Source organism: Erythrolamprus reginae, chromosome Z (assembly GCF_031021105.1).
Source record: "Erythrolamprus reginae isolate rEryReg1 chromosome Z, rEryReg1.hap1, whole genome shotgun sequence".
Taxonomy (NCBI): Eukaryota; Metazoa; Chordata; class Lepidosauria; order Squamata; family Dipsadidae; genus Erythrolamprus; species Erythrolamprus reginae.
Window position 1 is genome coordinate 48,358,838 of NC_091963.1, and position 24,552 is coordinate 48,383,389.

The following is a 24,552-nucleotide window of genomic DNA, read 5'->3' on the forward strand; positions in this document are numbered from 1 at the left end:
GAATGTTTAAATCTATGCAAATAAAGAAATAAAACATTCATATTATGTTTTTTTTAAAGAACGATCATTTAATGCAAATACATTTATATATAATTACTTTTAATGTTACTGTCAGTTTTTAATTATTGTAGCATACTCAAAGTGTAGTGAATAGTTGTCATGGTGAACATTGCTAAATCTGCTATAATCTAACAAGAAATCTATAGAAGAGTAAAAACTGGATGGTACAGACCAGAAGTTGTAGTATAGAAAATGAAACTTCAAAGTCTGGCTAGGATAAAGGGAGAGAGAATATTCTGCTTAGTAATCATGTTCTCCATCATTAGTTTCATGACAATTGTAACATTTATGACTTAATAAACTGTGGTTTTTGAAGATTCCTCTTCTTTTAGTTTCCCTTTGATCTTGTTCTGCTTAAACTGCAATCTAAACTTCATTTATAAATGAGCATGTACTTGGATATTTTTTGTAAAAACCAGGAGGAAACTATAGCATTAACATTAAGCCATTGTTTGATTTGGCAACTTAATTGACCAGAACCAAGGTGCAGAGTGTGATGGCAATAAATAAGAAGGGTGAATGGTGATTGAAGAACTTCTGATCCTTTGGTATGCAGACAGGGTTCAAGAGAGTGTACCTTTCCCAACAAATGTTCTGTAAATATAGGAGTGTCTACAAGGTTTAATTTTTAAAAAAAATTAAGATTGCAACCAAAGCACATGTTTTATATGTGTACTTCACATGAAAAACAGGAACGTCAACCACATTGCCATAGCCATGATTCTGATTTTTTTTAACCATATTCTGTGAACTCCTTGCATAGTATGTTTTAAGTTTTGGATTCTAGATAATAAAATGTTAAGCAAATTCAGATTTAAATATTTCTAAACTGTTTATGATGCTATTGTCATATTCTCCCAAGATGCAGATATATTACAGGTTAAATGTATATAAGCAAAAGCTTAAGGCATGACTTGCTTTGGGATGATGGGAATTCTTGTTTATTGAATGCAAAAAGTAAATTGAGTTATTTCTTAAAAGTTAGCTAGGCTGCTGTAGCCAGAATAAGCATTGTTCAATTATTGGGGCAGGGAGCGGGGGCAATGGAGAACTAAGCTGATAGTATGTCTTGGTATTTGCATTGAATAAATGCTTTAAGCTATTCTTCCATTATGTTTTATGTGTCCATTTGAAGTACTCCACATTTGTTATAAAATGTTCTGCAAATTGCAGTTTCTTGTACATTAAGCTGACAGTTAAAAAAAAACAATACAGGCTAAGTACGCATGGTGTATACCTAGAAACCATGTTTTATTGAATCAAAATACTTTACCGAAAAACTAATGGGAACTATCAAAGATGAATCAGCCAGCTGGGAAAAGAAAGTATTTTCTCTAGTCTTTAGTTTCAATTTGTATAAGGACAGTATTTCCAAAACATTTTACAAAATCTGGACAGTGACCAAATAGTGAATCAGTAACAAGATAAGAAACTATAAATATATATAATTAAATTCAAGTATAGTTAGAGGTTAACTAATTCAAATTACACCAGTTTTATTATAAATATTTGGAAAATATGAGGCAAGTGTTACATTGTGTGGAATCATTATGTAGGAAATTTATCTTTTTTTTAACCCATATATTTCAAGACCACAGTTGCTTTCATTCTGGTACCAATTATTCTGTGAAATTCTGAGCAAGACTTCTCTTAGCAACACAAGATGACAGGAACACAACCTTTTAAAATTAATACAACTTAATGTGCTTTTTTGAAAAGTAACCATTGTTTTAAAGTCTGGATTATTAAGTGATTAAATAATAAACAGATGTACAGTATTGGACAAGTATATTAAAAATCACTGTGTGCTCTGTCTCTCCTAGTGGCTTTTCAAACAAAATATAAATTCCCATTATTGCTTTAAAAGTATGAAAAATATTATTTAAAAAGACAGTACAAATGGATGCACTTAAAACCTAATTATCACCAGTTCTTTACTCCTAAACCTCATTCTCTGGAAGAGAATAAAAAAGTAGAATACACCGACAACACTTTAAAAAAAAAATTATATTAAGCATAAAGTGTTCTTGTTTGGTTCAGAAGCAATTTATCCATAAAATTCCATGATTAGCAAAAAAAGGCTGAATAAGTTTGCATCTCTTGTAACGTGAAGATATAGCAATGCTAACATTTCCTCTATGTACCTATAAAAATTCAACATTATCAAACCAAGTCTACTGTAGAGTTATGTTTAATTGTGATAATCAAAATGAGTCATTTATTGTGACAAATATTTGCCCCTCAATCAGCCGATACCTCAGGGATCCAGTCAGTTTCTGCTGCTTTGGCCTCACACATTCTATCATTCGCTGTGGTGCAGTGCTCTTGAAACATCTGGCTTTCACAGTTTTCATATGCATCTTTTTGACTCAAACAGAAACCTGTTATGTCTTCATCACCACTCTGCCTTGCATCCCATGTTTCTGCAGACATCTCACTGTTGTAGGAAGGCTTAGATCTGTGCTCAACAGTTCTGTCTTCAGCATTTGTGGAGAACTGTGCTTCTGAATTTTGTCTATTTGTAGCTTCTGACTCCTGTGTTTCTTCTGACTTCTGCTGTTGGGCTCCAGCACTTAGCTTCGCCTTCAGAGGTTTCTTTTCTTGCTTCTGGTGCTGGTCTTGCTTAGAGAATCTCCAATGAAACTGAAAACAGATATAATAATACAGGTTACGCTTGAAAAAAGAAGAGGAGGCATCATATAGAGCCGGGGTGGTGCAGTGGGTAGAGTGCAGGCCAATTGGCAACTTGTTACAGCAGCTGCATCGTTCCATCATTCTGTGCTCTAAAGTATTATTTCAGGATTGATTATGAAACCTTGCAAAGATTTAACCAATAGTAAACAAAACAAAAATGCATTAGATATTGCATCTACTATCTGATGAATGCTTGTGTATTTTACCTTCTTGTGTGGTTCAGTTTGAACAATAAAGTAAAGTACTCAATTTCTGAAAAACTATTACACATTGGCAGATGCAAAATAAGAAAAAAATGGCAGTGGAAAAATATTCTGTAGGATGTATTATTATACACAACAATATGAAATCACAGCTGTCAATTCTCTAGCTGGTGTTAGACTTCATTTGCATTGAATTATTCACAAGAACTTAGAATGTCATAATGTATCAGCATAGTACATCTGTAGATACAAGCATTGTAGCTTTTTGTAATTGACAGATGGAAATTTTGTCAATCCGCAGATTTCTTAAGTGATACACAAATGCCGTCTGGCTAGTTTATGCTATGCTATCTTTCAACTTCAATTATTATTTTTCAACTTTAATGTATTTTTTTCTTTCAATTTCTTTCAACCTCAATATATTATGTATAATGTATTAATCCTGGGCTGGGTTCCTCCCGTTTTGGACTGGTTCGCCAAAACTGGTAGCAAACCGCTAGTGACATCAGTGATGTCACTGAACTGGATTGGTCAGTGCCAGTCCATGGGTGCTGCCATCTCTTTTCTTGGATTTTTTTTCTCCAAATTTTTAAGATTTGTCTTTGGTTTTGGCACTGTGCATACACAAGACCTGCGAGAAGCATGCACAGCAATGTAGCATGGGAAGAAGTGGCAGCGAGGTAAATTAGAACCACCCCTGTCCCATCCAGAAAGCCTGCACTTTCTCAGCGCCCAGAGGGGTGCCCCCCCCACCTGCCATTGCCTAGAGTCTTCTTTCACTCACCCCCCGCCACAAGCTAGTGTCTCCCAAAGCCATATTGCAGGAGCCGGTCCATATGCTCTCCGCTTGCTGTTTCTCTCCTTTGCTGTTTTTGGAAAAACAACAAAAGGGAGAAACAGCCACTTTTCTCCATGCTAAGTTTAAGTCCAAAAGCAGCAAGCATCCACGGAAGCAGCAAGAGGTAAATGGAGAGATCAGCCGCAGCCAATGTCTCGGGGTGGGCATTTCCCCATATTCCTCGCGCTGTCTCCATGGCTGCTTGCTGCTTTTATACTTAAACCTAGCATGGAGAAAAGTTTATTTATTAATTAATTTGACTTCTATGCCGCCCAATCCTGAAGGACTCAGGAAGTTATGGTTAAATGTGTGGCAGAAAGTGGATTCTGGGTGTTTCCCCCCCCCCCCCCCCAAATGTAGTAAGTGAGGTTGAATGTGTATAGTTTTAGAAGAGGTGTGTGTGTATGCATGTGTACATCCACATAGAGTATGTATAGTAGATACAGGGTGTCCAGGGGGGAAAGCATTTTGAAATTCCCTGATATTTCCCTAACATTTCCCTGTAACTTGCGATTTAGTTAAGGTGTGGTTGTAGATGATGTCATACCAAATGGCTAAGCCATGGAGAAATATTGGTAGCTGAGGAAGCAAGTTATTGCCACAGTTATGCTCATTTTTGCTTGACTCTGCCAGACAATGCGATCCATTTTTTTAAACATGATTTTTCCTTGACTTTTTAACATTTTAATCGTTTCTTTTTCCCCCCTGATTTATTCCGTTTTTTTCACAAATTCCCTGATAGTTCCCTAATATTTCCCGAACCGCCAATTTCCCTGATAATTCCCCGATTTCCCTGTTTTCCAGATTTGCTGGACACGCTGTAGATAATGTATATCTTTGTGTGCCTGGGTGTAATATGTATGTACACATATGGCATATATACATATGATTAAATAGTATATTTTGGATATTCAGTAGTAATAAATAGATAGGGAAATTGTATCTTGTTGAGGCAAGGAGAGGCCAGGCCAACCACAACACCATCCTAAACCCTGACATGAGTGCTGTTAAATTGGCCATCCTCACCCAGTCACATGACCGCAAAGCCACTCCCACCCAGTCACATGACCATCAAGCCACGTCTACAGAGTGGCAGTAAAAAAAAATTGGAACCCATCTCTGGAGTAATCTACAGTTAGATGCATGATCTAAGACTAGTGGAAACTTACTAATTTAAGTCCTAACTGGGGTCGTAAGAATGATTATGGTAACATCTAAGAATAAAGGCAGTCAAAGCAGGGTGCCTTTTTTAAAATTAGATTATTTGATTTTGATAAATTCAGTATTTCCTGATTTTGTACCTTTAAGTATAAGGACTCCAGTTATTTTTATTATAATAATTATAATAATGATCTGCAAATAGACATAGAAAATAAAGCAAAGGTAGTACCAATAAATACCTTGGGTGCAATCCCAAAACTACTACAGCACGACTTGAACAACACTGGCATTGTCAAAAATTCAATATCAGTTAATTGCAAAAGGCAGCTTTATTTTGAACAGATTATATCTTGTTACAACCTCTCTAATACCGTTAAATATCAACATTTGCTTATCCCAGGTACTTGGAAAGGATTTGATAGGTGGACAAAAATGCCAAATCCAGTATGAATATCTGATTGACTGTATGAGGAACCATAATAATGGCTCAGAGATTTAGACTGGATTTGACATTTTAATTCAGCTATAGCAGGGGTGGGCAATTAATTTTGCCATGGGGCCGCGTGAGAAATTGGGATGGTTTTAGAGGGCCGGACTAATAAAATTAACTCAGTTCTACCCTAAAGTGACCAGATTTTAAGATTGGGAAAAAGGGACACCATTTGGGGGGGGGGGGGGTCTAGCCAAAAAACAATCTCTCTCGCTCTCTCTCCCTCCTTTCCTCTCTCTTTCTCTCTTCCTTCCTCTCTTTTTTCTTTCTCTTCCTTCCCCTTCTCTCTCTTTCTCTCCCTCACTCATTCTTTCTCTCCCTTCCTCCCTTTCTTTTGCTCTTTCTTTCTCTCTCTCCATCACTCTTTCTTTCTCTCTCTTCCTTTCTTCCTCTTTTTTTCTCCTTCCCTCCCCCTCTCTTTCTCAATCTCTTCCTCCCTCCCTTTCTCTCTATCTCTCTTTCTCCTTCCCTCTCTTCCTTCCTTCCTTTCTTCTCTTTCTCTCTCTCCCTCCTTTCCTCTCCATTTTTCTCTCTCTCCCTCTTTCTGTCTTTCCCTTCCTTCCTTCCTTCCTGCTTGAGGGCCGCTCCAGATCTCGGTGGCACCACCTCTTTGGCTCCTCGCAGCACAGCTGCTACAGTGGCCTCCCACCTCATGAAACCCCCTCTCCACCTCCAGAATCAAGCAGGCACCTTGAGCGGCTGCTGCTACAGGGAAGGCTGGATGGGGAACTCGGGCAGGAAGAGCAAGATGGGGAACTCGGGCAGGAAGAACACTTGGCATCTGCTGTATCAGGGCTCTTCTTGCCCCATGGCGCCAGCTTGCGCTTGGGAAGGCTTCTGGACACCAAGGCCTGCTCCAGTCCCAGCTGATTCTCCTCCCCAGGTGGGAGAGGAGGCATTTCCAGGGCAAAAGGTGGCTGGGGAGGCAGGCAGTGGTGGCGGGGCGCGTGAAGCGGCCCACGTTCGCAGTGATCATGACCGGCCAGCTTCCTTTGCCACCCGCTGCCAGTTCGCTCACTCCCCCCACCCGCACTTTCCCGGTCAGCCATGCCAGTCCTTGGGGGCGCCAGGAGACAAAGGCTCCCTGCCGCCGCCACTTCATGTGGAAGCAGGCCGGGCCAAACATCAATTTGGGCTGTGGCGGCTTGCGATGCCGGCCACTCCCCGCTTTGTTCTCTATCTGCGGCTCGAGGCCTCCAGGGTGCCGGGAGGGGGGGCTCCCTGCTCTTCCCGAGCCTGCCTGGCCCTTCATTACTGTTGCTTTCCTGGAACTGAGTAGGAAGAGGAGCCCGGGCAGCCAAGAGTTAAAGCCCATCCAGGTGGCAACAAGGACCAGCATGTGACTAGGCGAGCATGGGCTGGGGCAGTGGGCCGGTCACAGACCACGGGTAGGCTGCATGCATCCCACAGGCCGCATTTTGCCGAGGTCTGAGCTATAGAGTCCTTTCCAACGAATAGGGATAAGCATATGTTTGATATTTGTTTGTTATTTATTTATTTTAACACGAGTTAATAGAATTGCTCTCCAACAATTCCTTAGCTGACAAATTCTGCCTAATTAAGCTCCCCAAAGAACACTCCTAGCTTCCAAAACAATTAAGTGTGAGACTAGCAGCCTGAATTCCTCCTCACCCCTCATCACTATAGTAGATTAACTAAACTGGGTCAACAACATGCCATCTGAACAGTTTGATCCTTTCACATCCTATTTCTTTTTTCTGACAGAAATGCTAACATGTGTTCAGTGATCACTTTGCAGCATCACAATTTTACCAAGGGTTTTCCTTCAAATTTCTGCCCAATCCACAAGGAACATATAGACAGTCTTTCTCTAATTTTCTTTAAATAAACCATTCACATGTAACTTTGAAAAAACGTTAATTCTATTGTTATCAGAGCATACAAATGATTTATAAGTTCAGAGAGAATAGTATAGACCAGTGATTCCCAAAGTGGGTGGTACCATCCCCTGGAGGGCAGTGGGATGACTTAGAAGGGCCTAAGAGGCAAGGATAGAGGCAGGGGGCACTAAGAGGGGCCAGGGGGGCGGCAGGTGATTCGTTATACCAATAGTGACAGCTGGTTGACCACCCCCCCAAAACTGGTCCTGTCCCCTGCACCACCACCCCTGTCCACCTAATCACCCGCTCACCACTTTTCCCACCACTTTTTTACCGGTGAGGGCTGGGTGGGCTGCAAGGTAGGCATTTTACTGGAGTTTAACAGCTCCATGTGTCTGTTGGCTGGTTTCTTTAGGGAAAAAAGCTTGCAAAATACAGAAATTCTCCTTGTAAAGGTGAACAATTAATAAATCACAGCAAGAAAGAACGTAGGAAGGAAGAAAGAAAGATGGTAGGAAGGAAGGCAGACAGGAAAAGAAAGGAGGGAGGGGAAGGGAGGGAAGAAGGAAAGAAAAAGGAAAGAAAGAAAAGGATAGTAGGTAGGAGGGACGACAGAAAAAAAAGAAAGAAGGGGAGAGAACTGAGCCTAATTGTGGGCTCAATTGTGGTCATAACATTTTGGTTGCTAACCAAGAACCTTGTTAAGTGAGTTTCAACCACATTTTACAGATTGGCCATGTCTACCCAGTCACTTGACCAACAAGCAATACCCACCTGAGGGGGGTGGAGATGGGGGGCAGGGAGGATGAGTTTGCAGCATCAAGGGGGCGTCGGACTGAAAAGGTTTGGGAACCACTGGCATAGATTTAGCAATGCTACCAAATCTTGGATCCAAAAATCCATGTGACTACTAAATGGCAGCAAAGAGATGCAAAAATCTGGGACTGGGACTTTTAGATATTTTTAAATTTCTGTTTCTATAGCAAAGCCTCCCCAACTGCAGACTAAAGTAACTGGATTGAGGTTCTCCCCAGCGGCGGCAGCTCCGCTGATTGATAGGAGAGGAGAATGAGCGCTGCCTGAGGCAACAGCCACCCTAGGATATGTACTGGCGAGGTGGCCATAAGGTGGAACTAACGACCAGCCTGGTAGGGCTTTGAGTGTCAGAAGGCGGCAATCAGTATCTCCCCCCGAGGTGCCAAGCAAAGCAGGAGGATGCAAACTGTACGGAAGCACCCGAGCACCCGATTAAACCTGTGCTGGCGGCAGCCTGTGCCGAAGCAGCTGGGGAAGCCAAAAGCCATCTGGAGGTGCGACCCGAGCCTAGCGGCAAGGAGCGTGATGATTTCATTTGCTTTTTCTCCTGTTCGCTTTTTTGTGAATACCCTGTGAAAGGGGACTTAGCAGCCTCTTTAATTTGCTGCGTACGAGCCACTAACTACTGCCCCATGGAACTTACCTTTCCTGCCAGCATTTAAGCTTGCCCACTTCCTGGGGCACCAAACAAAATACTGACAGCTGCTTCCGATTGGCTCAGCCACCACAACATTAACCAGGCAGAATGGAACCTCCACCCAGCTGTGTTCCAACAATTGGTGATCCAGTTCGGGCTGCCAGTTATAGACCTATTTGCCACCCTGGAGAATTCCCAGGTACCCAGGTTCATGACCAGATTTTGCTCAAGGGGCATGGAGGGGATGGACGCCATCCATTATACATGGCCAAGGGGTCTATTGTATGCCTTCCCTCCTCTGCTGATCATATCCAAGGTGATCAGGAGAGTGGTAAAGGAACAGGTGGAGTAGTGCTACTGGCACCTCATTGACCCAGAAGAGCGTGATTCACAGACTTGGTATCCCTGTCCATAGCCCCTCCTTGGAGAATCCCAATGACATGGTGGTCAATTTCCCAAGGTCAGTTCAGCACCCAGACCCACGCTGGTTGCAACTGACTGCCAGGCACTTGAGCAGCTCAACCTGACTCACCGCTGAGTACCAGAGGACATTATCCAGATTCTGCAGCGGTCCCCAAACTACAGCCCATGGGCTGCATGCAACCTGCTGAGGCCATTTATCCGGCCCGCGGGTGAGTGACAGCGCACCAGATTTTACACCTCCTTCCAGCGCCGCTAACAGTCCGTTGCTGGGGGGGGCAGGGACCATGGTGGTCGGGAGATTACTGTCGAGGCAGCAGGGGCCCGCTGAAACATAGAAACATAGAAGTCTGACGGCAGAAAAAGACCCCATGGTCCATCTAGTCTGCCCTTATACTATTTTCTGTATTTTATCTTAGGATGGATATATGTTTATCCCAGGCATGTTTAAATTCAGTTACTGTGGATTTATCTACCACGTCTGCTGGAAGTTTGTTCCAAGGATCTACTACTCTTTCAGTAAAATAATATTTTCTCATGTTGCTTTTGATCTTTCCCCCAACTAACCTCAGATTGTGTCCCCTTGTTCTTGTGTTCACTTTCCTATTAAAAACACTTCCCTCCTGGACCTTATTTAACCCTTTAATATATTTAAATGTTTCGATCATGTCCCCCCTTTTCCTTCTGTCCTCCAGACTATACAGATTGAGTTCATTAAGTCTTTCCTGATACGTTTTATACTTAAGACCTTCCACCATTCTTGTAGCCCGTCTTTGGACCCGTTCAATTTTGTCAATATCTTTTTGTAGGTGAGGTCTCCAGAACTGAACACAGTATTCCAAATGTGGTCTCACCAGCATTCTATATAGCGGGATCATAATCTCCCTCTTCCTGCTTGTTATACCTCTAGCTATGCAGCCAAGCATCCTACTTGCTTTCCCTACTGCCTGACTGCACTGTTCACCCATTTTGAGACTGTCAGAAATCACTACGCCTAAATCCTTTTCTTTTGAAGTATTTGCTAACACAGAACTGCCAATACAATAGTCAGACTGAGGATTCCTTTTCCCCAAGTGCATTATTTTACATTTGGAAACATTAAACTGCAGTTTCCATTGCTTTGACCATTTATCTAGTAAAGCTAAATCATTTACCATATTGCCGACGCCTCCAGGAATATCAACCCTATTGCACACTTTAGAGTCATCGGCAAATAGGCAAACCTTCCCTACCAAACCTTCCCCTATGTCACTCACAAACATATTAAAAAGAATAGGACCCAGAACAGACCCTTGTGGCACACCGCTTGTAACCTGACTCTGCTCAGAATACTCGCCATTCACAACAACCCTCTGGTGTCTATGCTTCAGCCAGCTGCAAATCCATTGAACTATCCAGGGATTAAGTCCAATCTTCACTAATTTATCTATCAGCTCTTTACGTGGAACCGTATCAAAGGCTTTGCTGAAGTCCAGGTAGGCAATATCCACGGCACCACCTTCATCCAACACCTTTGTGACATAGTCAAAGAAATCAATGAGATTAGTCTGACATGATTTGCCTTCAGTAAAGCCATGCTGATTTGGGTCCAATAATTTATTGTTTTTTAGGTGCTGATTTATCATCTTTTTCAGTAGAGTCTCCATCATTTTAACGACAACTGATGTCAAGCTAACTGGCCTGTAGTTACCAGCTTCTTCTCTACTGCCCTTCTTGTGGATAGGCACAACACTTGCCATTCTCCAATCCTCAGGAACATCTCCTGTTAACAAGGATTGGTTAAACAAATCAGTCAGGGGGGTAGCAATGACAGATCTGAGTTCTTTAAGAACTCTGGGGTGGATGCCATCTGGACCCATTGCCTTATTTATCTTTAATCGTTCAAGTTCTTCTAAGACATCGGCTTCTAAGATCACTGGAGCTGAATCCGTACAGTTGGAGGCAATGCTATATCCCTCTATAGTATTATTTTGTAAGGTGTCTTTTGAGAAAACTGAACAGAAGTAGCTATTGAAATGGTCAGCGATCTCCTTATTCCCATTAATGCATGTATTTTTCCCGGTACTAAGCTTCGTGATGCCGCAGTTTTTCTTCTTCTTATCACTAATATATCTGAAGAAGGTTTTATCCCCCTTCTTTACAGATTTGGCAATTTCTTCCTCTTTTGAGGCTTTAGCAGCATATATTATCTGTTTCGCCTCCTTCTGTCTCATTTTATACACCTCCCTATCAGCTATACTTCCAGACTCTTTATACCTCCTATAGGCAGCCTTTTTTTCATTGACTATAGTCCTTACATCATTGCTAAACCATAGCGGTTTCTTCTTCCTTTTACCTTTAGTTATTTGTCTTACATACAGTCCAGTGGCTTTTAAGATGGCCTTTTTAAATACAGTCCACTGGGTGCTCGCTCCTGCCATTTTATCCCTCCCCTTTAATTCATTATCTAAATATTCCCCCATTGCATTAAAATTTGTTTTTCTGAAATCCAATACTTTGGTTGCATTATAGGATTGCTCACAATGAGTTTTTACATCAAACCACAAACATAGATGGTCACTGCAACCTAAATTTTCTCCCACCTTGACATCTGAAACCCAATTCCCATTCGTAAAAACTAAATCTAGAATATTCTCCCCTCTAGTTGGTGTCTTAACCAGCTGTGCCAGAGCTGCTCCTGTAAAGGCCTCTACTATATTCTTACTTTTGCATGTAAGGGCACTGGGGATATTCCAGTCAACATCAGGCATGTTGAAATCACCCATAACCACAATATCTCCCTTTACTGCCATTTGGGTAATTTCATCCACCATCTTGTTGTCATATTCCTCAGATTGCCCTGGAGGCCTATAGATCACCCCAATTCTAATGACAGAACCGTCTTTATTTTGCATGCAAATCCAGAGGGTCTCTAGATCTTGACATGTATTTTGAATTAGTGTTGTTTTTAGAGTTTCTTTAACATAAATGGCTACTCCACCTCCCCTTCTCTCTATTCTATCCTTCCTATACAGTGTATATCCTGGTATGGATATTTCCCATTCATTAGAATCCTTAAACCATGTCTCAGTTATGGCAACCAGGTCCAAATTATCTCTAGATATTATGGCCATTAATTCACAGAGCTTGTTGCTCAAGCTTCGAGCATTCGTGCACATTACCCGAAGAACATTATTTTCATTATTAGTTTGCCCCTTATCATCAACAACTACATCTATTTTATTTGCAGCTCCCTTTTCATAAGCTTCCAAAAACTGCTTTATCCTCATTGGTCGGGGACAGAAATCACCCACATCAGTTACATCTCTGTCCCCTTTACCTAGTTTAAATGCCTGTCCAAAAAAGTTCTGAATTCCTCACCGAGTACCTGGGTACCTCTGTATGATGGATGCAAACCATCCCTCTTAAACAACTCCCTATTAGACCACCTACTGACATCATGACTTACATAGCCAAAACCTTCAGCTTTACACCACTGCTTTAACCACACATTAAACTCTATGATACACGTTGTTTTATCCTCTTGGCCACAAACCGGTAACACCTCTGAGAAAGTCACTGAATCTGCTATTTTACCCAGCTCCACACTTAGACATTGAAAATCTCTTTTTGCTACATTGACATTTCTCTGGGACAAATCATTTGTGCCAAGATGCACCACCACATCAATGTTATTACCTTTACTCACAGCCTTAACAATGTTTGTAATCCTCCTCCTGTCCCTGCTGGCAGTGGCCCCTGGGAGACACCTCAGCACCTTCACCACGTCCTTACTCTGTCCCAAATCAACACCTCTAACAGTCGAATCACCCACAAGAAAATGTGTCCTCTTTATATTTCTACTAACTGCACTTGATGGTTTGGTGACATTTACAACAACTTCCCCTTTGAATATCCCCTCATTCTCTGCCTGAGGGGCCTTGCTAATATCTCCAACATCCTTACTATTTAAATCCGCAAGAACAGTATAGGAATTCGATAAAGAGAGACCAAAATTACTATGTTTTTGCTCAACTGCACGCAATCTTCCTGAACCGACAGTTGTCCACACAGCCCTCCTCCTCGGGTGGCGCTGTGGAAGTGGAGGCTGGACACATGGCTGCATTACAGCACGTGGCTGGGACAATCTTTCCACTTCTGACTGCAAGCTACAAACTAAGGACTGCAATCTAGAGATCTCGCCATCTAACCTAGATGTCCTAATGCAAAGAGGGCAGTACCCCAAGTTCCACAAGGTACTACGGAAGACAACAGCCAAACAAGTGTTACACTGCACCAAGCCAGTCATCTTAACAATGTATTGAAATACAAGTACTTAGCAATAAAATCCACAACCCCTATTGCTACCAAACTTTGCTGATTTTGGTTTATAGTTATATGATTCGCGCGCCATCAAGCCCTGCGCCGGCCAGCACAGCCGGGCGCCCAGGGAACCAGCGGACTTTTCAAATGCACTGCTTCCCCAGGCAGCCAGCTTTGCTCGTCACCACCGGGCTTGACATCAGCAGGCCCCTGCTGCCCCGACAGCGGCCCCCTGACCGCTGTAATCGCCTTGTACCACGGAGGTACGGGGGAGGCCACTTGCAAGCCCCTGGCCTCCATCGCCTCCTCTTCCACCACCCCGCTGCCTGAGCTTGTGCTGTTGGAAGATCTGATGTCGCTTTTGCTAAAGGTAGGCAAAAAAAGAGAGAGGGGGTGGAAGGACGAAAGAGAGAGAAAGAAAGAGGGGGGGGGGAGAAAAAGAGCATATGGTAAAAAGCACCCAAATAATAACAGAGAAAAAAAAACCCAGCCCTTACCTGTTTTTGGAAATGGTTCAGGAGTTCACACACACACAAACACAAGGGGAGAGGAGACAGGGATGGAAAAAGAGAGGGGGAAGGAATGAGAGAAAAATGGAGGAAGAGGGAGAAATGAGAAACAAATGAGAGAGAAAAGGGGGAGAGACAGGATAGGTACCCAGAAATGAGAACAGTGGTAGAAATTTGAGGAGGAATTATTATTAAATATGGATTGACTATGGAATATTGGTAAAAGATATATTTAGGTGTTGTTTAATATTAGGATGTATTAATCCGTAAAGTTGGATTAGAATTTTAGAACTATATAGAATTACATAGGTAAAATTAATGGAAGATACATATGATAAACAAGGGGTTTATGATATGTACTGTATGATTTTGAGTTATGAGTTTGCATTATGAATTTAAAATATACTTGGAAATGTAGAAGATTGATGAAAGTTAATAATAGTAAATGCTAAGTGCCTGAAAATTAATTGAGCTTGGAAATATTGAATGAAATTATAGAAAAGTATAATTTATGGAAATATGTGCAGTGTGCATAGGGTTTTTTTCATAGGTTTTTTTTTATAGTCCGGCCCTCCAACAGTCTGAGGGACAGTGAACTGGCCCCGTGTGTAAAAGGTTTGGGGACCCCTGCATCAGAGGGACCTCTGCACCTTTCACGCTGACAGGGTGGTCCTACGACTAGATCCCACCTTCATTCTGAAGGTATATTCACACTTCCATAGGACGCAAGAGATAATCTTGCCCAGCTTCTATGAGAACACATCTACCGATCAAGAGGCATTCTGGCACACACTAGACATGAGGCGAGTTCTAGATAACTATATTCAATGAACAGCTCCCATTCGCAGAACAGAGGCACTATTCCTATTGTTTCAACTAGCCTCATCCTTCAAGGTAGGTGGTTGGATCTGAAAGGTGATTACCATGACCTACTGACACTTGGGGTTACCACAGCCAATGGGAGTAAAAGCACACACTATCCAGAGTCCAGCAACTATGGCAGCTTGGCCAACAAGGGTGCCCATAGACGAAATCTGAAGGGCAGCCACAAGGACTTTACCAGCTCCCTTTATCCATCCTTACAAAACGGATGACTTGCCTCTGAGGAGGTGGCACTTGGAAAAAGAGTATTAGTGTGACAAGAGACGGAGAGGGTTCGAGCCAGACTTAAGTAGCCCTCCTTAATTCTTGACAACTACTTTGGTAAATTCCATACTCAGAGACTAGCTCCACCTGACTTGGAGAATGGGAATTAGATCTTACTGATATGCCCTTTCTAAAAAAGTGGAGCTAGCTACTCCCATGCTACTAGTCTGTTCAATCTGGGCGGAACTTATAGGAACTACACACAGGAGACATGCGGGAGTGGAATGCAGAATCTGATCACATCCCTCATCTAAAGAAGGAGATTACATGAAGAGGGGTAGAGTTTTAAAGAAATCAGATTCAGTTCTTATTGGTCATAGGGCAGTCTTCACCCATACTTGAAGGCTAGCTTCACCCCTTGAGAAAGGGCGTATCAGTAAGATTCAATGCTTGTTATTTTTGTTCTTTTTATTTTTCTGTGTAATGAAGATCATAAACTGAAGTATCTTACTTCTTGACATTACTTTTGACATGTCTTTCCTTTTAATCAGCCAAAGTAGAACCCAGGCTTTATATACAGGGCCGCCGATAGACGGGTACTACTGAAAGTCCCGTACCGGGCCCGGTGATTAGAGGGCCCCCGCAGTGAGTTAACGCCGTCAATCAGAGCTTCCCTTCGGTAAAAGAAAAATAACCCGGATGAATGGACGTGAGGGAAACTCGAGGCGCCTTCCCAAAGCAAAAGAAGGGAGGTTTGTTGTCGTGTGGGGCTGGTCTTCAGAACCCGGTTGTAACTTATACCAGCGTTTCCCAACCGGTGCGCTCCTGCTCGATGCCGCGGTTTTCGGCGCTCTCCTGCTGGGCCCCAAAGAAGGAAGGCAGGAAGAAGGAGAGCTTCATTCTTCGCGCCTTTTCCCGCCTTCCTTCTTTGGGGCCCAGCAGGAGAGCGCCGAAAACCGCGGCATCGAGCAGAAGCCGGGGGACAGCTGCGAGCGGGAGCCCCAGGACGGAAGTACCGGCAGCGCCCCGCCCAGCTGGAGCTTTCCTGGCATCGGCGGCAAGTGTCCTTTGTGGCCCGGTGGGAGGGCACTGGCGGTAGGAGGGGGGCGGCTGCAGAGGCCGCAGGCAGTCGCGGGGAGATGGCGGCGGCCGGTGAGAGGGAGCGCTCTCTCTCTCTCTCAGCTGACTGCAAGCGGGAGCCCTGACGTGGCGGTTGGACGTGCTGCTGGACGTCATACATGCTGGCGCTACGGGCCTGGCATATACGGTGTCCAGCAGCACGTCCAGCTGCCGCCGTCAGGGCTCCCGCTTGCAATCAGGTGAGAGAGAGAGAGAAAGAAAGAGAGACATATAAGAGGCAGAGAGAGAGAGAAAGAGAGACATAGCAAGAGAGGCAGAGAAAGAGAGACAGAGCAAGAAAGAAAGACAGCAAGAGAGGCAGAGAAAGAGAGAGAGAGAAAGAGAGAGAGAAAGAGAGACTTAGCAAGAGAGGCAGAGAGAGAGAAAAAGAAAGAGAGACATAGCAAGAGAAAAAGAGAGACATAGCAAGAGAGGCAGAGAGAGAGAGAAAGAAAGAGAGACATAGCAAGAGAAAAAGAGAGACATAGCAAGAGAGGCAGAGAGAGAGAAAAAGAAAGAGAGACATAGCAAGAGAAAAAGAGAGTCATAGCAAGAGAGGCAGAGAGAGAGAAAAAGAAAGAGAGACATAGCAAGAGAAAAAGAGAGTCATAGCAAGAGAGGCAGAGAGAGAGAAAAAGAAAGAGAGACATAGCAAGAGAAAAAGAGAGTCATAGCAAGAGAGGCAGAGAGAGAGAAAAAGAAAGAGAGACATAGCAAGAGAAAAAGAGAGACTTAGCAAGAGAGGCAGAGAGAGAGAAAAAGAAAGAGAGACATAGCAAGAGAAAAAGAGAGACATAGCAAGAGAGGCAGAGAGAGAGAGAAAGAAAGAGAGACATAGCAAGAGAAAAAGAGAGACATAGCAAGAGAGGCAGAGAGAGAGAAAAAGAAAGAGAGACATAGCAAGAAAAAAAGAGAGACATAGCAAGAGAGGCAGAGAGAGAGAGAAAGAAAGAGACATAGCAAGAGAAAAAGAGAGACATAGCAAGAGAGGCAGAGAGAGAGAAAAAGAGAGACATAGCAAGAGAAAAAGAGAGACTTAGCAAGAGAGGCAGATAGAGAGAGAAAGAAAGAGAGACATAGCAAGAGAAAAAGAGAGACTTAGCAAGAGAGGCAAAAAGAGAGAAAGAAAGAGAGACATGGCAAGAGAAAAAGAGAGACTTAGCAAGAGAGGCAGAGAGAGAGAAAAAGAAAGAGAGACATAGCAAGAGAAAAAGAGAGACATAGCAAGAGAGACAGAGAGAGAGAAAGAAAGAGAGATAGCAAGAGAGGCAAAGAGAAAGAAAGAGACATATAGCAAGACATTGAAAGAGAGAGAGAAAAAAGCAAGAAAGAGATAGCAAGGGAGACAGAGAGAGAGAGCAAGGGAGAGAGAAAGACAGAGGAAGAGAAGGAGGGAGAGAGAAAGAGAGCAAAAAAGAGAGGAAGAAAGAAAGAAAGAGGGATGGAGAGAGAGAAAGAAGGGAAGGAAGGAAAAGAGAGAAAGAGGGAGAAATAGAGCGAAAGGGAGGCAGAGAGAGGGGTTTTTTGTCCAAACTTTTCTTTAGCCCACCCCCCCACTTAAACAACACAATATAACTCCAAGTAAATCAAACTTCTGTGAACTCAAACTGTCCACTTAGGAAGCAACGCTGATTGACAACTTGGAGTTTATATTGTGTTGTTTAAGTGTTCCCTTCACTTTTTTTTGAGCAGTGTACTTTGAAATTAACTTGGATACCACGGGCTCGTTCAGACCTGCGTTCACCGATGGGCGTAAAAACTAGATCGAAAAGGATATTGAGATGTGAAGCAATATGAAATTGTATTTGGTTTTTTTTTAACAGCTCCTATTTTAATACCACTGATAACTACACAACCCCCTGGATAATTAGAATAGAATAACAGTGGGAAGGCACCTTGGAGGTCTTGTAGTCCAACCCCCTGCTTAGACAGGAATCCTACACTACTTCAGACAGATGATTTTTTTAAAAAAAATTAGTTATTATGTAAACATTAAAAAAATAAGATAGCACATAATCTATCATTTTACAATATACTTATTTGTTTGTTTAAATTTTGTATTTGCATTTTATAAGACAAGCAACAAAACAACACAACATAACAAACACCACCCCCGTCCCTTTTGAACTGTTATCCTCACAGTTCCTTCTTTATATAGTTATATGGCCTGTAACATCAGCGGTTATTATATGATTATTCTATAGTTCCAGTAAAACTAAGGTCAAGTTGTTGCTATCATAATCTTATGAATAAAGTTAATTCTGGGAACATCGGGTTTTATTTACAGCTATTTTCAGATGATTATCTAACATCTTCTTAAAAACTTAAAAAAAGTAGTTTTAAAATGGCGGGGGGGGGGCAGACACTTAGGCTGTATGGGGCCCCAAAATTCCTGATGGCGGCCCTGTTTATATATGTAAAGGCAAAATGGAGGGAGAGTAATAGCTCATTGGAGAGATGGAAAGAAAGCCATAAACTCAACTATTGTTAAGTTATAATTTGTAGCATTCCTTAAGATTGATTGAACTGATTAAGAGGAGTGGTGTGTTACTCCATCTAAAAGTTGTTAAGCCATAAGTTCCTTGTCCTTGCTTCCATTTCTTTTATCTTCTATACAGTGGAACCCCGACATAAGAGCTGCTCTACTTAAGAGCAACTCGAGATAAGAGCTGGGAGGGGAGAGATATTTTTGTTCTACTTACAAGCCCAAATTCGAGATACAAGCGCCAAGGAGCTGTCTCCTGAAGCCAAACGCTAACTTCCGCGTTCGGCTTCAGGAGACAGCTGCGAAGCGGCGCGCGTGTTTTAAAAGGTTGCAGCCGGCCTGGGGGGCTCGGGGGGGTGCTTGCAGCTTTCTTTCTTGCTCTTTTTCTTTCTCTCTTTTACCTTCCCTTCCTCTATTTCTTCTTTTCTTTCTCCTTCCCACCTTCTTCCCTCCCTCCCTCCCTTCACTCATTCCTCTCTTACTCTCCCCTTTCATAAGTTTCCTTGCTTCCTTCCTCTGTTCCTGTCCCTTCCCCCTTTCTTTCTTTCTTTCTTTCTTTCTTTCTTTCTTTCTTTCTTTCTTGCTCTTTTTCTTTCTCTCTTTTACCTTCCCTTCCTCTATTTCTTCTTTTCTTTCTCCTTCCCACCTTCTTCCCTCCCTCCCTCCCCTCATTCCTCTCATAAGTTTCCTTGCTTCCTTCCTCTGTTCCTGTCCCTTCCCTCTTTCCTTCCTTCCTTCCCACCCTCCGTCCATTCATTCACCCATTCCTCTCTTGATCGCTTAAAGCCGGTCCCTGGTGCAAAAAGGGTTGGGGACCTCTGTCCTACAGGATTGGGTGGCAGAGAAGTTGAACATATGTAAATTTAAAAGTTTAAGAAAGTTTACAAGTTAAGTGAAAGAAACTTCATTATTCATTTATATGTACATGTACATTTCTTCATTAAAAACATGTCTTTCTGCATAATTTAGACTAACTTTGTGAGTTTTTTGAGGGCTGGAACCAATTAAAATTATTTACATTAATTCCTATGGGGAAAAGTCGTTCGAGATAAGAGCTGCTCGACTTAAGAGCCCAGGTCCGGAACGAATTAAACTCGTATCTCGAGGTACCACTGTATATTTTATTGCTGTTTGTTAGCTTTGATAACTGAGCGATAATTGAAACTAACAACAAAGTTAAATAAGCAACTGACATGTTGCTTATTAAAATATAAGTTAGTCAATTAAATTCAATTAAAATATGCAAGTTTTGCGAAGACAAATACACCAGACAGTGTAAGGCTATATACCTTAGGTTGCTTCTTCTTGTTTTTCTGGGGAAGGAAAGGTCTCTGAAGAAAGACAATCTGCTTTGTGGCTAGTTTTCCATCTCTACAAAATAAAAATTAAAAACACTAGTCTGAGAATGTTTCCCATACCTACATGTGGCCCTTTTAAATTAAGGACCATCCACTAAAATTAGCTTTAAAACATACACACACTAAATCCTTCACCATGCTAAGCTACTGGGATTGTACTACTTAATTATCTATAAGCTTCTTCTGAATTTCTTTCATTGAGATATAATTTGAAGTAAACCATCTTTGGGCAGAACATTTGACACAAGGTGCAATAGGACTTTAAGTGGCCACCACAAAAAAAAAGCTATTAAAATGTTTTTGAACTGAAAAATATACATTTAATCAATAAACATTTCCTAAAATGTTTAGTCCTTATAGTAGGTATCCTCATGTTGTTATGAATGCAAAAAAACACCTGTTGTGTTCACCTTCTGACAAAACGCAGACTGTACAGATTGCATCAATTGTTTTCTTTAACTAAAGTCTCAATATTAAGGCCTGAGGTAACACGATCCAACTTCCAACACCATTCAAAAATATAGTCACATGACATATATGACATACTGACATATAGTCAAATTGTGATATACCATATTTTTTGGTGTATAAGACGCACCTTTTCCCCCTAAAAGAGGCTGATAATTAGGGTGCATCTTATACTCTGAATGTAGCTTCCTTTTTTCAGCGTTAACCAGCTGCTAATGATCTTCCCAGCAATTTCATCATTTCTCTCTGCAAAGAATGTTTTCCAAGCCCTAAGTCTGTGAAGGATTTTTTTTCATTACTCTAACTTGCTCTGAATAAGTTTCTTTCCAGCCCTAATCATCATTGAGGAGATTTGAAACTGGTCTCCCCACTCCCACTCCTTCACACATGCTGCAGATCACAGACTACAACCCTAATCTGGAGCAGGGATGAGGTCAATTGTAAACTGGGTAAACAGTAGGAAAACTCCAATCCAATTCAGCAATAATCCATGCTAATAAATTAATTCAAATTGATAAGGCAAGCTACCACCTCCAAGCCATTTTCTATGAAAAATAGAACTGCTTTATATGTGATGCTCAAGCACTATCTTTAAGGAGCTAAGGATGGAAATTAAGCATTCGCATTGTATTGACAGGTGCAATCTAAAATAATCCGAGATGTGCTCTCTTCCAGATGTTTCAGATTGTAGGATCTAACATCCATGATCAATACAACTGGGGTAAAGTGTTGGGGACAGCAATTCAAGGCATGCTAAGGAGGGATAATCAAGAGCCTCACTAATCCAACATTATATCTTGGCTACCATTTTAAGGATACAAGTAAAAATTAAATACTTTTTAGAGAGGCAGGGGATTTGTGTTTGTTTTTGGCTTCAATATATGGTTTAATGCCCTGGCACACCAAATCTAGTGCTAATGATGAAGACTTCTGCAAAGGAACAAAGCTAAATGGCAGACATACAAGGGATAGTAGCAGCAAAAGGTGTGAATGTTATGTGGCTTTTATATCTTTGAATTCTTTGACTATACTGTAATTTATATCCATAGGATGAAATTTTCCTGCTTTCCCCTGTAGCTTTCCACAGCCATCTCCAAAAAGAATCCTGTGTCTGGAGATTAAAGATACTTTGAGAAAGTGTGAGATGTTGTGTAGGTGAATATCACTTCTATATGAAAGACAATCTGGATATGAGCCAGCAAGGAGGAATGTCTTCATCCACTCTTTCATCAGGAAAAGAAAATTAAACAATAGATAATGTCTCAGATAATTGGTAGGACTTGCACCTGCAGCTTGCATAGTCTCCCCTGTGCTTGCCAAAGACTACTTTCTACTTGCACTGCAAGATTATCAGCACAAAAAGAGAAAGGGTTGAACATTTAATGCTCTATTGTTATACAGGTAGCATCTGTGCAGGCTGTTCAAAAGCTCCCAAAGAAGATCCCTATTGTTAAGATCAATGACAATTTTTATGACTGATTCTTAGACTTAAGGAAAGACAGTCTCTTGACCATACCTCTTTCTCTTTACAATTGGAGTGGGAAGCACACAGGTCAGTTGCCATCCATATACCGCAAGAGAGTTCAATAAGGGGATGTAATCTGTCTGTACATGAATCCCCTAGGAGAGAGAAATTAAACAATTGGAATTAAAAGTTAAAATTGAGTCTATTTCATAATGACTGTTTATTGATGGGTTAGGGTTTTTTTTTGCAAATTCAGCAAAACTGGGAACGAAATTGATATCTCAAATAAAAAAGATATTTTTTTAGTTATTGCTAAAAGGATAAATAATCTTGTTTAAACAGAAGAAACACATTTCTTTCCATGCTCCAAAACCTTCCATGTGGCAGCTGATGAATCAGATCAGCAGGAATAATTCATTTACTTTTGTTGGAGATTCCCTGGATGAATGGCCTTCTGCATATTAGCTGAAAGAGAACAATTACCTCCTTCCAGACAAAAGAGCATTCAAGCAATACAAAAATTTCACTTCAACTAGCATGGGCAATTCTGCTTTGGATTGTATAAACACAGCACGGTGACAGCTAAAATACAGACAGAAACTTCATTTACACCAGATGGGCCAAGGACATGCAGGGGAGAGGGAATCCTGCTTCTGACTTTCAGAGCATTTCATGGTGTGTTAAACAACATTAGGGAAATAATGAGTCCAGGTCATTTACATCCCAGCAATAACAGCAAACAAACAAAATGAGTGCAGTTTGTTTTGTTCTTTGCATTTCCCATTGGCATAAGAGCATCACCAATTTTTTATTTTTCATTAGCAAGCACTAAGTAATGCTTTACACATCAGGATCTAACTCTAACTCAAACAGAATTATTGTCCACACATCCAACAGTTAAAGGATTGTTTATCTTCAAACAGTAATGTAACACAAGACATAAGCCCTATCTAGCATAGGAGAGAAATGGGTATAATCCCAATTTAAAGAAAGGTTCATAAAAATTATAGATTTGCTAAGAATTGGCCCACTTCAAGGTAACAATGAACCATTTCCTGCAGGGAACACTCTATAGCAGACCTGGGCAAGGGGTGGCCCGTGGGCCGCATCTGGCCCATCCGCTGTCTGTGACCAGCCTGCTCATTATCTGTAACCGGACTGCAGAGGTTGGGGTCTGCTCCAGTGCGAGGATGAAAGAGCTCACTGCGTCTGCTGGGGCTCCTACTCCTACTGAGAGCAGCCGAGCACAGAAACCACGCAAACACTCCAGCGCAGTGACTGTGGTGCACCGTGTTGCCATAGAGCAAATGATTAGGGGCCTGTAGAGTGGGTCTGGGTGTTTAGGTCAGGCCAGGGTCTGGGTCTTTACAGTATTGGACAGAACTGAGTTAATTATATTAGTCCAGCCCTCTAAAATCATCCCAATTTCTCATGCGGCCCCATGGCAAAATTAATTGCCCACCCCTGCTCTATAGGATGGATTACATTTCAACTGTTAGAAAACTAGTCATCAGGCTTCAAAGCCATGAAGCCGCCCTATTGGTGCTAAGTACAGTGGATACTTCGGCAATTGGCAGAAAATTCACTGCCTTGGTTATTACAGCTCTATAGTGTCCTACTGCCAAATAAATCTTTGTTTTCTCGCCAGGTTTTTAATGGCGAAGAGCTGAGGGGAAAGAGTCATTTCTCATTCCCTTCCCTCATGACCCAGGGCAGGACTAAATATTGTTGGCACCTAGGCATTAAGCTTTGGTGCAATACAACTATCTATGTTTAGTTTTTGCAGAAGCTGTATCATTTTGCTGTTTGCTATCACAGGTGTCTTTCTCTATAGACATGCCTAGTGGACCCACAGATTACACTGGGGAACAATTTGCAACACAATTTCTTTGAGTTTGATTTTTGAGCTTTTTTATAGTTTATTAGGCATGCTGCTTTCAAAACTGTAGTTAGTTTTCTTCTACCACGTCAAGTTTTTTCTCCACATCTTAAATATATATACAGTATAATATAGTTAATTAGGTAACATGAGCATCAAATTGCATTTTTTTACATAACCATCTTGCTAACTTCCTGGAAAATCTTGGTGCAGTCAAGTGATGAGCAGGGTGAGCAATTCCACCAAGATTTGAAGGTCATGAAGGCATTGTATCAAGGTAGATGGGATGTAGATATTATAGCCTTTGTATGAATAAAATTATTCTTTGTAAACAGTATATTTGGCAAGTTTTTACTTTCCTTTCCTTTATATGCAAATTTGTATGACTTTTGAAGTGGAGTATCCTGTAGCTTAAAAAGTTGACATGATAGACAAAAACTATGGTTGTTTTTGTATCCAGAGGCCAAATGTTAGTTGAAAACAAGTCACAGATTTAAGACAACAAAGTTGCTGTTCTCCAGCGTTATTATTACTGTGCTCCTGCTACATTATTTTTGTTAACTAATTAATTTATTTATTATTTACTAATTATTGTTATTGTGATTATTAAATTTAATCTTCCTTTTTTGATTGTTGTAGCTCCTATCTAGTCAAGGTAGAACTATCATCAAAGGGACTGAAGTATTTCATCAGAATTATTTCATATTAAGGAAAAAAGTAC

The 24,552-nt window shown here is 41.5% G+C and overlaps 1 protein-coding gene across 2 annotated transcripts in view; it reads right to left on the reverse strand.

Moving 5' to 3' along the window:
* Positions 1–1,286: 1,286 nt before the first annotated feature.
* Positions 1,287–24,552, reverse strand: part of RFTN1 (raftlin, lipid raft linker 1) — a 123,268-nt gene continuing 100,002 nt past the window's right edge. For both annotated transcript variants that reach the window (XM_070726428.1, XM_070726429.1), the window contains exons 8-10: positions 22,004–22,107; positions 19,951–20,032; positions 1,287–2,703 (exon numbers count right to left, since the gene is read on the reverse strand). In XM_070726428.1, coding sequence (XP_070582529.1) covers positions 2,302–2,703; positions 19,951–20,032; positions 22,004–22,107 — 588 coding nt within the window. In that variant the 3' untranslated portion in view covers positions 1,287–2,301. The remainder of the gene's footprint in view (positions 2,704–19,950; positions 20,033–22,003; positions 22,108–24,552) is intronic.